Source organism: Poecile atricapillus, chromosome 5 (genome assembly GCF_030490865.1).
Source record: "Poecile atricapillus isolate bPoeAtr1 chromosome 5, bPoeAtr1.hap1, whole genome shotgun sequence".
Taxonomy (NCBI): Eukaryota; Metazoa; Chordata; class Aves; order Passeriformes; family Paridae; genus Poecile; species Poecile atricapillus.
In genome coordinates, this window is record NC_081253.1 from 26,650,672 (window position 1) to 26,664,787 (window position 14,116).

Genomic DNA, 14,116 nt, shown 5'->3' on the forward strand with positions numbered 1-14,116 from the left:
CAGCAAGCTCATGTCATGGAGCAGTTTGAAGCAGCCTGACTGGCAGGAACGCAAAGGTCTTTTCAAAAAGGAAACTTGACAAGTGAGCAATTCTGGGGAACAGCAAGAGGTGTTTTCAAATAAAAGATGTGGCTCTTCCAGAGAGGCAGCATGAATGGGGCTAGCTCTTAAAACAACTTTTAAATCAGTAGTTCATACACTGTAAAAGTAAAAGGTTAAGTTTGAGAGCACAGTGTCCAAATAAAATAGCAGCCTCAAAGTGGAACTATTACACACTATGCTTAGTAAATGAAATAATGTTGCAGTGAACCACCGCTGCTGTGGTGGCATCTAGCTAAGGTACCTTAGATCTATCTCTGTTCCATAACTTAAATTTTAGTACTGGCATAATTTAAGGTACAGGAAGTGTGATGAATGCAGACAGTAGGCTGAAATCCTTGTGAAAGAAATGCTGTGAAGTATCATCATTTCGTAGGTGTACAGTTCTGTTTGTTGGGGCACTTTCCGTGACTGTAGCAACACAGCTTGAGATCTAAACATTCATTCCAATTTAAAAATTAAATAAAACAGACCATTCCACTGAAGCTTTCAGATGACTGTGATAAGAAATAATGTAGGCTTCAGGCTAGCTGTTAAAGTAAAATTCACTGAAACAAAACTGCAGAGAGCAAAGGTGCTGTGGGAGAAAAAGCACCAGTTCATGATACTGCCCGTTGAGAGCCATTAAAAAGGACCTAGTCCTTAGTCTTTAGTGTTTCCCTTACTACACTCCACCCGTCAAAGTGAGGACTTAATTTACAGCACTTGTAGCACCCTCCAGTTCTCAATCTTGAAGTCTCTTTGGAATGGGAAGAGAGTATTATCCTTATTTTCTAGATAAGGGAACTGGTTTATCAGCTTGCCCTCAGCTAGAAGCAGAGACTGGAAGAAAACTTGGCTAGGATGCAAGTACCTCAAATCAGGGCAGACATTTGAAACCAGCTGTCTCTAAATGTGCTCTCCGGTTGTGAGGGGCTGGTAGTCAGAACAGTTTCAAGCCACAGCTGAGTTTCCAGTCTGCATTCATAGAAAAGTCTCTTGCATTATCCATAACAAAGTGGGAGACACCACTATTCAGAGCTTCCCCCCATTCTAAAACCTGTGAAGTATTCAAGGATGAAAAGAACATCATTAGAGCCCTCGTATTAAAAATTATTTATTTAGTGATCTGTACATGGGGTGAAGCAGGGCCTCATACAGACCTTCAAAAAAAATCAAGTAAAAACATAAATACATATTTTCTTACAAAACTGAGATTTACAAAATATACATACTGCACTTGTCTGACACACTTGGTTTTTTTCTTCCACGTGCACATTATAAAAGACGAACCAAGCCCTGCAAGTCTGACATCAGATCTACTAAAGGATTTGGCTGATAGGCCCATTCCTCATGCTCAGACTACTGGTATGCCCTCAGACAGCAGCAGTCTGCCCCCTCACCCTGAACAGGTTTTTTCTTTTTAAAGTTTCATTCTAGACACTTTCCCCCAAAAAACATGAAGAGCAGCTGTAGGGTGGAGACTTGCTAAAAATCCAGAATGTCCTTTTTTGTCCTTAGGCAAGAATATACACACACACATATACTTATAAAAACAACCCTTCAGTGAATATAAAGGTAAAGTAGTATGCAAAAAATAAAATATGAACAAGTCAACATAAAAATTTTCAGAATAGAAAAATCTGTCACATTTCAAAAAGAATGCATTTGATGATAAATTTTTGAATGCTTTTCCTTCCAAGACGTGATCACTGGAAACTTAACCAGCTGCACTTTAGCAGAAATGAGAAGGTTCCTCACTTGCAGTAACTGCTTGATTTTAAACCCCAACCCCAGCCCCGCCACCTGCACCAAGAATCATTGCCATGCAGCTCAGGGAACCTGAGGAGCAGGCAAAGGGTCCATCGTGAGCCAAAACGATTCCTCCTGTCCCCAGAATCTGGCTGTGTATTGACTTTTTTTGCAGTGAGCTCACTGCAAAGCAGGAAATAAACCAGGTTTATGGGAAGAAAAAAATCCTATCTTTACATTACATATTTTAATGGCTCTTGTTTTGGCAGGTGCTCTCGGGTAAGCTCTTCTTGCCCTCTAAATCTTGCATTTCCTTCAGCTTAGAAAACTGACCCATACTGAACGGTAGGAAAACATCCTGCCTCCTCCTTTTTTTCATAAAAGGAATGTTTATTTCTGCGAGCTCCTCACATCCAAGGGTGAACCTCAACGACTTCTTTTTGTTAGTTTGCCCATAAAAACCGATCCCATGCTTATGCCTTTCTACATAGAAAACACTTTTGTTTCCCCCTTTGTCTCCTAGAACAAAGGCAAGGGGGAAAAGCCTTCTGCTGAAAAGCAACAAGTCATTTCTTTTCAGGGTGTGGAATAGCAACCCCCTCCTTCCCCACAGCAGCAAGAACAGATCGAGGGCCAAATTTTTACTTTAAAACAATTACACCATGTATCACTGAGGTAAAAAGGAACTTGTGAGCTGACAGAACAGAGGCATCTCCCCAGCACACGATCGGGCTGTAGCCGGCTGTGCAGTACTCACGTGATGGCTCCGCCGAGCTGGAAGGAGCAGGCAGCGAGCTCAGGCTCGGGAGGAACCCTGCCCACGCTGCAGTTCGGCCCCGGCAATTCAGGGGGCATTTGGCTACTTCTCGGCAGGGGTGGCTCAACACATCTGGCTTCCCCTCCCTCTTGTCCAAAGCAAGGCAGGATGATTTTAGTTGGTTTGGGGCTTCTTTTCCTCGACAGGAGTAGCAGGAGAGAAGGAAGGAGACTTTTGGGAGAAGGACTCTCCTGTCCCAGCAGTGGCCTCTTTTTCTGTCCTCTCCCACTTAGCTGGTCATAAGCACCACTGGACATAATTTGACTGATCTTTTATGCATTGATTTTTATTTTTTTTTTTCAAACTTTCCTTGAGGAAGAAAAAGTTTGGAAAAGCCTCCCTTCCTCCGTCTTCAGGGAATCATTGCCCTACTCCTATGCTGAATATCCGTCTCCTCTGCCTCCTCTGCGTGTATGCATGTGTGAGTGTGTGTGTGCCAGAGGGGACAGGGGGGTCTCATACTGCCGTCTCGCCTTTGCTGCCGGTACTGAGTCTGTGGTAGAAGCGCCGCCAGGACTGAAGGGTTTTGCCAGACCAAATCCAGAAGCCAGTTGTGATCCCAACAATCATGGTCATGAGGTACTTGATCATGAAGACAGTGAAGTCTGGGCTCATAGGGGCAAAGTGGCTGGGACAGGGCACAGCATAAGTTTTGCAGGTCTGGAGGAGCCACGTCTTCTCCCAGGTGCCCCGGAAGGCCTGCTCGTAGAAGTAACACGCCAGAACAATGGTGGCAGGCACAGTGTAGAGGACACTGAAGACACCAATGCGTACCATCAGCTTCTCTAGTTTCTCTGTCTTGGTGCCATCATGCTTCATGATGGTGCGGATGCGAAACAAGGACACGAAACCAGCCAGCAAGAAGGAAGTGCCAATGAAGAGATACACAAACAAGGGCGCCAGCACAAAGCCCCTCAGTGAGTCCACACTGTAGATACCTACATAACACACCCCACTGAGTACATCCCCATCCACCTGCCCCATGGCCAAGATGGTGATGGTTTTGACAGCGGGCACAGCCCAGGCAGCCAGATGAAAATACTGGGAGTTGGCCTCAATGGCCTCATGGCCCCACTTCATGCCAGCAGCCAGGAACCAAGTGAGGGACAGGATGACCCACCAGATGGAGCTGGCCATGCCGAAGAAGTAAAGGATCATGAAGAGGATGGTGCAGCCTTCTTTCTTGGTGCCTTGGGCCACAGTGCGGTAGCCATCCTCAGAGAAGCGCTCTAGACACACCACCCGCTCCTCCAGCAAGAAACCTGCTGCGTAGGCCACTGCCACCATGAAGTAGCAGCCCGAGAGGAAGATGATGGGCCTCTCCGGGTAGCTGAAACGTCGCATGTCTACCAGGTAGGTGAGCACGGTGAAAAGGGTGGAGGCACAGCAAAGCACGGACCACACACCCACCCACAGCCGGGCAAATCTCACCTCTGCCTCCTTGAAGTACATGAGCCCATTGGGCCGGGCTGGCTCACAGGGGGCTCCACAGTCCCGCTCCCCCAGGAACCGATAGCCCAAGTAAGACGGCACTTTGAGCTGCCGGGGACAAGAGAAGGAGAAGCCAGAGGGTGGCTGTGGAGGGGTAAGAAAGTCAGGGAGGTAGCCAGCAGTGGGGTGGGCAGTGACCCCCCGACCTGCCGCACCACCGGGTCCTGGTGGGGCATCCGACGTGTTCTGCCCCACGCAGATCTCACCCGCACCGTGAACAGGGAAGTTCTCGCAGCGGAGCCGCTCTGGCCACTGGAAGCCGAACTTGTTCATGAGGGCCTCGCAGCCCTGACGGGCCCGCTCGCAGAGGGAGCGGCAGGGTGGGATGGCTTGCTCCAGCACGGTGCACACCGGCGCGTACATGGAGCAGAGGAAGAACTTCAGCTCGGGCGAGCACTGCACCTTGACCAGCGGGTAGAACTGGTGCACCTCCAGCCCTGCGTCCTCCTGGTTGGTGTGGCCCAGCAGGTTGGGCAGGATGGTCTGGTTGTAGGCAATATCCGTGCAGAGCGGGATGGAGATGGGCTGGCAGAAACCGTGGTCCGGCACGGAGATGCCCTTCTCGCCGTGGTACTGCTGTGCCGTGGCACCCGCGGGGGTCCCCAAAAGGGCGGCCAGCAGCGCGGCCAGCCCCAGCAAGGGGCAGCCGGCGGCGGCCGCTCCGCCGCATTCTCCTGCAGCCCGCATCGCCGGGGCGGCCGGGGGCCCGGGAGCCTCGGGGAGTCTTTCACAGCAGGCCGGCGCGGTACCCCACGGGCATCAGCGACCAGAGGGCGGCGGCGGGGCCCCTTCGGTGGGGCAGGAGCGCGGGGACGGGAGGAAAGCGGCTCCGCGCCGGACCTCCACGACTTTCTTCCTCGGCTCCGACGCGGCGGTGCTCACGGAGTGGTGACGGCGCTTCTCTCGGCTTAAAGTTTCGGGAGCTGCTCTCCCCGGAGAAGGCGGCGGCGGCAGCAGCGAAGCAGGAGACGCGCGCGTAGCCCGGCGACTGCTCTGGCCAGCTCCGCGCAGGGTCCCGCGGCGGCGGCGAGGCGGAGGCGCTGCTCCCTTGCACGACTGCACGGCCCCGGGGATTTAGGTTACGGCTAAATGGATTATTACCGCGCCCGGCTGAGCCGTGTATTTTACTTCGGGGCTTAAATAACTTTCAAAATCCAATTACTGCGCGATCCTCCCCGCAGCTTGGCCGAGCTCCGCTCCCGACGGACACCGCTGCGGGCTGTGCGTCCGGGGTAGCCGCGCGCCTCCCGCCTCGGCTCGTTCTGTTCCGCTCCGCCCGCGGCCCCGCCGACAGCACCCGCTCGGCGGCTCCCGGCCCGGCACACAAAAACGGCGCAGCTCCGCGCCGGCCCCGCCTCCGCCGCCGGCCCCATTCACAAACCGCGCCGGGGGCGGGGCCCCGCAGAGCCCGCCCGCCAATCCGCGGGGGGGGCGGGGCCTCAGGGGGGTGGGAAGGGAGGGGGAGGAGCTCGCGCCGCGGGGAAAAAAAGTTGGGAACAACTTTTCCCATCCCCGCCGGGCCGGGCCGGGAGGAGCCGCCCGCGGCTCCCACCCCCCGCACTGCCCGGCACAGCCGGGAAGGCGCGGGGGGGCGGGGGACAGGCAGCTCGCTCAGGGTGGCCCGAGCAAACTAAAATTAACTGGCTGCCTTCTGAGCTGGCTTTGAAAACGCGAACAGCTGCCTGTGCCCGGAGTTATTAAAAAGGAAGAAAAAAAAAAAAGAGTAAGGAAAAAAAAATCCCAAACCCAGCGCCCGGGTACATTTGCAGAATGATCCTATTGCGTAGTTGGGATGTTCGTGTCTGTGCGCCGTCGCTTCCTCAGCGTGGGGGGTTTGATTTGTTATCGCACCATGACCGTTGCTTTTTGCTGGCAGAATAAACGCTTTATTCATGCAGATCTAAGCCCTAGCTGGGGTAAGGCAGCTTTTTTTGAAATAGTCCAGTTTTACCTAAGCAAAGAGGAGAAATTTTAAATCCCCATTTGCACTGCAGCCATTCCTTAAGAGACTCAATTAAACAGTGAAAAACCAGGAGCTCCTCTGTGAAAGAACCCTGCGTGCAGGAGAGAAAATGGCATGGGTGGGGGAGAGCCCTGTTACTGGCCTGCTAGGCCAAGCAGATCTAGAACTAGACACCAGCATCCATTTGCTAAGGACAGGAATGTGGGGTTCACAACATAGCTGTGTTTTGAGGTGCACTGCCAAAGCACAGGGAGCTGGGACCATGCAGCCACTGCAGGCAGAGCATATCCTCGGCAGCACAGAAGGGATGTGCTTCACAAAAGCTCTGCAACAAGGCCTGCTTCTGCTTCACTGGCCCATGAGAGTTTGTGCTCACAGACAGGCTCAAGCCAAGTATTATTCTACTTACCCCGTCTTTCCCTTTGAGGACAGAGGTCCCCCTGAACTGCAGTACTCAAATTCTTATTTTTACTCCTTTGCTTGGGATTGTGCTTCTGTTAGAAGCTAAGCAAAGACACCAATCCGTACCATCCTCCAGGGCAGTTAAAGAGAGCAGGGTTTGGCTCAGGGAGCTCCAACAGCAATTGTTGAACAAATGTTTTCCATATCCTCTACTGCTCATGAACAATGTGTCCTCATGCCAATAAGACCATAGCGTTGCAGCTTTTGTTACATTTCTTAAGAGAAGCTGACAGTTATAAACAGGCTTGCTAAAATAAATTTACTCCTCTTAATGGAGATGTTTTTAAAAATAATACTGTGAATATAAAAAAATATATATGGGAAGGACTATCTAGTCATGGCTGCAGCAGTTCCTTCTGGAAACTAAATGTCTTTTCTACTTTCTCAGTTAGTTGTTTGAGAGTGCCTTAGAGGAACTTCTCTTTTACAATTTTTTAAGGATTTTTATCTAAATTCCTTGGTTTTCTACTCCTAGTAACTAAGGTTTTTGTGATACTCTTCACCTAAATAACCACCCATGGGACAAATTTACATTAATCTGTCTATTCTCTTGTTTGGGTTTTGGCCACTAATAGCTTTCAATAAAATTATTCTTTCCACAGTTTTGTTTCGGGGTTTCTTTGGGTTGGTTGGGGTTTTTGTTTTTGTTTTAGGTTTGGTTCTTTGTGTGTGTGTGTGTTTGTTTGGAGTTTTTTAATTTGGTTTGATTTTGTTTGTTTGGGAGGGAGCGGTCTGGGTTCCTCCTTTCCTCCCCTCCCCATTCTGTAATAATCACCTTAAAGCCTCCCTTTTTCACTTTGGCTTATATGACTGTCTTCATCTGCAAAGCACTTTGTGATATTCACTATGAAAAACATTGGATGACATGAGATGTTTCACTGCCAGGCAATGACAATGCAGAGAAGGTAAACCAACCTCAAACTTTTTGCCCCATGGATTGCTAATTCTGATCTCTGTATGTAAAGAAACAAGTTCAGAGCTCTTGTATAGCAAGAAACTCCCTCTTGGCAATGGGGAGACAGTGACAGGAACTATTTATAGTTAGTCTGGTCAAATCAAGGGGCAGGGCTTTAGCTGGACATTTATTTAAAAGGGCAAATAGCATCAGTGGCTCCCCCAGTTTTCTACTGGTCCTATTTGTTAGAGTCATTCATCCAAACCATGGAATGAACAAAAAGATAACTGGAATCTCTGATACATGCTGTAAAAGCATCCTTTATACTTAGGAATATAATGTAGAATCAAAGTGAAGTAGAAGGGGGGGGGGGGGGGAAGTGAAAAGAAGAAAGGAAGAAGGATTATGTCCTAGATTATTTCTTAGGGAGAGAAGAGAGTAAATTTACCACTCTGGAATGATGCTGCTAGGTCATCCCAGATGGCAGGAATGTGTAACAGGATTTACTGAGATGGATGAAGAAAGTCTCTTGGGTATGTTACCAAATTCTAAGATCTTTTTTCTATTTAGATCCACTGGGAGATGGGAAACAATCACTGAGAGAGGCAATGGCAGTTGCCTCAAAATAGCACACTGTGGTGTTAGAAAAATCTCAGATTCCTAAATCAGTCTTAGACATCCTGACAGCTTTCAGGGGACAATAAAGAGAAGGGAAAGAAAGAAAGAAAAAAAAAAAAAGGAAAAAAAAGCAGCAGCAAAATTCGTGATTCTGGAACACAGGTTAGTCCAAGGAATCCAGAACCTCTGTAATTACCATCAGCTATATTTCAAATGGCAGCCTGCAAAATTACTTAAATTTCCTCACAACAGGAGGGATCCTCATCAGCACAGTAAGCACAGCAGCCACGTTATCAGTCACTCAGAACAAATGCACTGCACAAGACTTTGCAGCATCTGACAAGTTGTCTATTGCAACCACGGAGCTGTACAAAAGGTTTCCTGTAAAAATCTCCTAACTGCTAATGTTCTCACTGCATGATCAGCATGGACACTCCTGGACAGCAGTAAACCTTCACAAGCAAAGTCCTGGCAAGTCCTAGATTCCAGAATAAATCTACAGTCTCCGGTGTTGATACCAGCTCTGGAGCTGCCTGATTAGACTGCTGTGCATAGGGAGGAATTGTTAGGAAGAAACAATTATCTATCTTTTTACTAATTTAAAAATAAATCCAGTTCAACTTCCAAGCTAAGGAAGCTAAGTCAAAGTGAGGAGTGGCATCCCTACATGATGTCTTTTTCTTGCTGTTTTAAAGCTGCCTTAGATGGTGCCAATATAATTTTCCTTGTTTCCTATCCCATCTGATAGAAAACTCTTCCCATGGGGGGAGGGAAATCAAAACAAAACACCCCCTCCCTGCCCCACCACTTATTTTGAGTGCCTGAGGGAGAACATTTTCAGATTACCTGTTGCAACGTTTTCAGTCCTCCTTGCCCTCAGAAGAACAAAGGCCACTGCTTCCCCCTTGTCCTTTCTACCCACAGAAACTTGCTGGACCACACTTCACTTGATGTCCTGCTAACCAGCACCGCCAAGGTCCCCACGCCACCGCCTGAGCTGTGAGATTTTCCCAGTTACTTTTAGTAACTTTTATGACACTTTTAACTTCGACATTTTGAAGCATGCTTACATACAGCCTTACATGATCAGACAAGCTATTGAGCTAAGAACATCAAAATTTGCACTCCCTAAAGCTTAGTGGAGAAATGCCTGGAGCCTGGGGGGAAATTATGCATTTTCCTATTTTACATAATTATTTGCATAATTAGAAATAAAATAAGTTCACAGTATTATCTGCTTGCATTTCTATCAGTCTGATAGATTAGTCTAAATTACATCTTGTCGGAACTCATCAAAGAAATCCAGTCTTTCTGTAGTGAAGAGGGAGAGCCTCGTATTTCATGGGCAGGGAGTGGGAAAAGCAAACCCCTGCCCCCCACCACGGAACCCTGAATTTGAAATTAGATGGAAGAAATAAGAAACTGATTGAAAAGAGCATATGGGGAGGGCACAGGTGATAAAAGGAAGGGGATGCTGCTGGAGCAGATGTGTCTTCCCACAGTGAGAAAGATAAAAGCTCTTTGCATCACAGATTTACAAAATAATTATTAGTTTATTAAGTAGTATCTGAAAGGATACAGGAAAGTAGCACAGTCTTCCACATTTATGGTCAAACTGGGGGAAACTTTAGAAAGCATTCACAAGGATGAGCTATCAGGCTGATGATTGCCTTTATCTTTAAGATTCATGAATAAGAAAACAAAACCTGAAGTTGATCAGCTCATCCCCCACTAGGCAGTTCACCGAGGACATCAGTTACATTTTAACCCTTTCATGATACTTTGAAATCCCCTGTTGCTTTAAAGTGAATTTCATCTGCTTTCTCAGAGTTTTAGGGCTGCAGAAGGCCTTTGGTATAGAATGCAGGAAATCCCTCCCTATGTCAGCTTCTTAGGCTAGGTGCCTTTTTAATAAGACAAATTCTCTCCTGGCAGCAGTATCACCAGTCAGGCCCTGTCACCATTATGTCTGGATGCAGTATACTGCAGTATGAAGAAAGGAAGATTCCAGAAACAGTTGGAAAAGATGACAATTTGTGTCTGCTCTCCTCTTCCCATCAATGAGGAAGATCCTGCTTTACAAAATCTGAATGTAGCATAGGCACATAGGCACTACTTACTTTCTGATCCTTTAAATCTTAAAAGGTGCTTCTGACCTAGTATGTTGGCTAGACACTCTAGACTGCTGTAGCTGATTTTGGCCAATTCTACATACATAGATATGTGATGTATCAGCCTGGGCAGCAGCAGGAGAAGAATTGCTCAGGATGGACCCTCCCCAGGCTCCCTGGCCTGGCCACCTTCTCTTGGTTTCTGCAGGAGTCTCGGTCTCAGGGAGGCTCCGGCTTATCCTGAGCTTCTCCCAGTGTCTGTGAAAATGACTCACAGATAAGCAAAAGTCTCTAGCAGAGTCACTTCTTGCTTTATAATTCTAAAACTATTAGAGATCGAAGCAAAAATAAATATAGCCTTACCTTCTTGCTCTCATAACCGTGCAATGTTTTTAAAGAACCTGACTAATGTCTTTGTGGTTGAAGCTCCCCTTCCCAGAACTGTATTCCCTCAGACCTCTGTCCATACCGTGGATCCTTGACGTAGTCTCGACTATCTATCAGACATCCCTTTTCTTCCAAAACCCAGTGATTTTGTTCCTTCTGTGTGATTCCCCTTTCTATAACCAGAGGCCAAAGATAAATGCTAACACCTGATCTCTATGTCCTTCCTGAAGGAGCTGCACAATTAAAAAACTAAAAAATACTGGTTCTCCTTCCTTGGGGCAGCCAATTCCATTCAGCTGCCATTAAGGCAACCAGGGAGCATTTCTGCATGCATCTCTAACAATGTCAGCCTGTTACAACTGAGGTACGTAAAACTTTAATGAAAAACAGCCAAGTTTCTCAAGTTTCTGCATAAATTTTCCAGCTCAATGCAGATGGTGTCACAATATTTTTGATCACTGAATTATGTTTTGCTCCTAGCCCCACGGCTGGTGTGGACATAGTGACTGGTTGCTCTGATCACTGTCCTATTGATACCCTTTGGTTGTGAGGGGTGCTGCAATGGTGGGATGCATTGTGATATATCTTTCATTGTTCATGCCCAACCTGGATTTAATTTTGTCTTTCTCTAGATTCTCTACATTCTGTGGATTCTATAGATTAATCTATTGGAGGTTTTATTTTAAGTCTTCTTTAATGCACAGACTGAGGGCTTGCATTTGTCCTGTTTGAGTTTTCACTTGTTTGAATGGAAACAGCAGGATACTCATCAAAGCCCCAATCTCTGTTTATGTAGGAAGAAGACCTGGATTTAGCCCAAAATAAGAGATGGAAAAGACCCATTATATCTTTAAGGTCCTGCTGTTACATATGATAGTAGTATAATTAGTCTAATTTTAAATGCCTGAAATAATGGGACTCTTTGTCATCTCTCTTGGGATGTGGTTCTACCATCTAACAATCATACAGGCAGGAAGCCACTGTCTGGTGTTCAAACAAATGGTTTATCTTTGCTTGGTTAAGACTCACTAAAGATGAGTGCAGCCTCCAGAAACATGTTGTTTCCAAAGCTTAGAAAACAAGGGAAGAAGAGCTGTGTTCAATAAGCTTCTGAATACAGAAGATTTTGTATTCAATACAGAATCTGCCAGATGTCTAAAGAGGCTAAGGAATTCCTAAGCCTCTGTTTACAAAATCCTGTCTCCTCCCATGAATGCTTAAATTACCAATCACTGCAAGTATCCTATGTTTAGGGTGAATATTCCTTAACGACTCCACTTTCAAAATCGGATTGGAAAGAGAAACAAACATTTTAATTACTTTTCCCTCTTCTTAATGGGCATGCACAAATGAACACCTGTTCTCCACAATCACATTTAAACTATTACAAAAAATTATTTCTTCCTTTGGTCCCAGTCATGCTTGGAGACCACTTTCTGTGGTTTTCTGCTTCCAGGACACTTGAAGGTTCACTGTGTAGGGCTACTGCCTGCTGCACCCCTGCAAGCCCTGGAGATGGATGATGCTGCTGTGTGAATTTCCCTTTCCACAGGGGCCCCCAGGCTGCAGTGACCGAACCGTATTTCAGTGCAGTGATGCTATTTAAGGGCAAGGGGCAGAAGATAACACCAATGCTTACAGACAGCACTCCTGACAAACTGGCATCCTGGGGTTTGTAGACCAGCATCAAATGCTCTCCTTTACCCTTTTTTTAATCACCTGCTTTCAAACTATGATTTCTGCCTTGGTGTCAGCCTGCATTGACTGCACTCTCTTGGAGCTGGGACCACTGGTACAGTGGCTGGCACTGGAGATATTCAGCTGATTTCCTTCCATGGAAGAAGGGGAACCAGAAAGCAGCACTCCAAATAAGTTCCCTCCTTATGGAGTCTCTGCAGGGAATGAGGGCCCATTTTCTTAATTACATGTTCATTAGTATGTTTAGTGCTCTCCTCCCTCTCTTCCCCCAGCCCTGCCACCTGGGAGTTCCTACTATGTTACTGGAAAGCCACAGAGGTTTATTTAAATACCACATAGTCAGATTGGAATGAAAAGCTATGAAGCTTCCCCTCTTTAATACTTTTGGAAATTATTTATGGGCTATGCTTCTTGCCTATGTAGAAGGTGCCTTCTGAGATTCCTGCAAGTCAATGCAGAAATAGCTGTTTGAATTGAGCAATAATTAGAAGCAGATGGAGCAAAGCAAAGCATCACAGAAATCCCATTCTGCTAAAGAAACACTGCTGTCTGAAATAGATTTCTGCTGCATGTAACATTTTCTCATATGGGTCAAAAAGAAATAACATCATATGTCTGGTTTGCACCTACCAAAAGCTGGGAAATTCAAAGTACATCTGCAATTCTACTCTGAATTCAATCTCAATCTGCATGCCATTTGCAACCCCTACATTGCCTGTACCACAGTTACAATTTTTTTTCTTTCCTAGACCTTGGAACAATGGGCATTCATTTACTTTTTGTAAATGTGTGTATATTTGTATTGGGTTTTTTTCTCAATCTTTGGTGGATTTTGGTGGCTGTTTTGTTGTTTGGAGGCTTTTGTTTTGTTTTGTTTGTTTGTTTTAAATGATTTAAAATTCTAAGAAAATGTTTGTGACTTAAAACACATTACAGTATTTAGTAATCCACAGACTCAGTCTGGAGAAGGCACTCAGAACTCTCAAATCCTAATTTGCTGCCAAATTCTTATGTGCTTGATGTAGTAGATTGTTTCACTCCTGACTTCTAAAAATAACACATCCTGCTCTCATTGCTCCCATAGATCATCCCCTTAAGTTTAGAGAAAACTGAAAACTCACAGCATCTCAAAGACAGCTGTACACCTCTCAAGCTCAAGCTCCAATTTTAACTCTGTTTTTTGTTTGCTTTCCTTACATGAGTGCAGCTGGATGTGGTTTGCTGAGGGGCTTTTGTTGAACCATGTTGTGGGGTGAGCTGATTTTCTTTCAATTATTATAATTTATTGATAGAAAGTCATAAAGGCATATTTTGGTCAGCTTCTACACATGTCCAGTGAAGCCATTATTTTAATCGTGGACTTGTCTGTAATTACATTGAAATTTTCAATAGACTGGGATCCCTACTACAAGGTAAGGGGGTCTTCATGAGCCATTTTAGAAAGTAGCAGTTTTAAAATTGCAAAGATATTCACTCACTATCTCTGAAAACATTAATATCGTAGCACTTCAAAGTGTTCTAAGTTTGTGCTACTCGAGAGTGTTTACAAACAGGCTTGAGGGTTTTGCCTAGAGCAGAAGTTACTCCTAGGGTAAAAAAAAAAAAAAAGAATTTTGAAGGAAACCATAAAGGTACATTGCTGTTTCCTTTCTGATTTGAGTGTGTGCTAGTCGCGGCAAGGCCTTGGGGAGAGCCTGTTCTGCAGAGCTGCTCCCGAGTTCCTGCTCCCGAGCTCCTGTCCCACAGAGCTGCTCCCAGGACCGCTCTCGGGTGTGCTGGGCACGTCGGGCAGGGGCTGGTGCTATCAGTGGGGCAAGGAGAGAGCATCGCAGCCAGACCTGCAC

At 46.3% G+C, this 14,116-nt stretch overlaps 1 protein-coding gene across 1 annotated transcript; it reads right to left on the reverse strand.

Moving 5' to 3' along the window:
* Nucleotides 1-1,177: 1,177 nt before the first annotated feature.
* Nucleotides 1,178-5,477, reverse strand: FZD7 (frizzled class receptor 7). Its single transcript, XM_058840245.1, has one exon. It carries the CDS (start codon nucleotides 4,823-4,825, stop codon nucleotides 3,104-3,106), a length of 1,722 nt encoding a protein of 573 aa, XP_058696228.1. The 5' UTR covers nucleotides 4,826-5,477; the 3' UTR covers nucleotides 1,178-3,103.
* Between the last annotated feature and the right edge of the window lie 8,639 nt (nucleotides 5,478-14,116).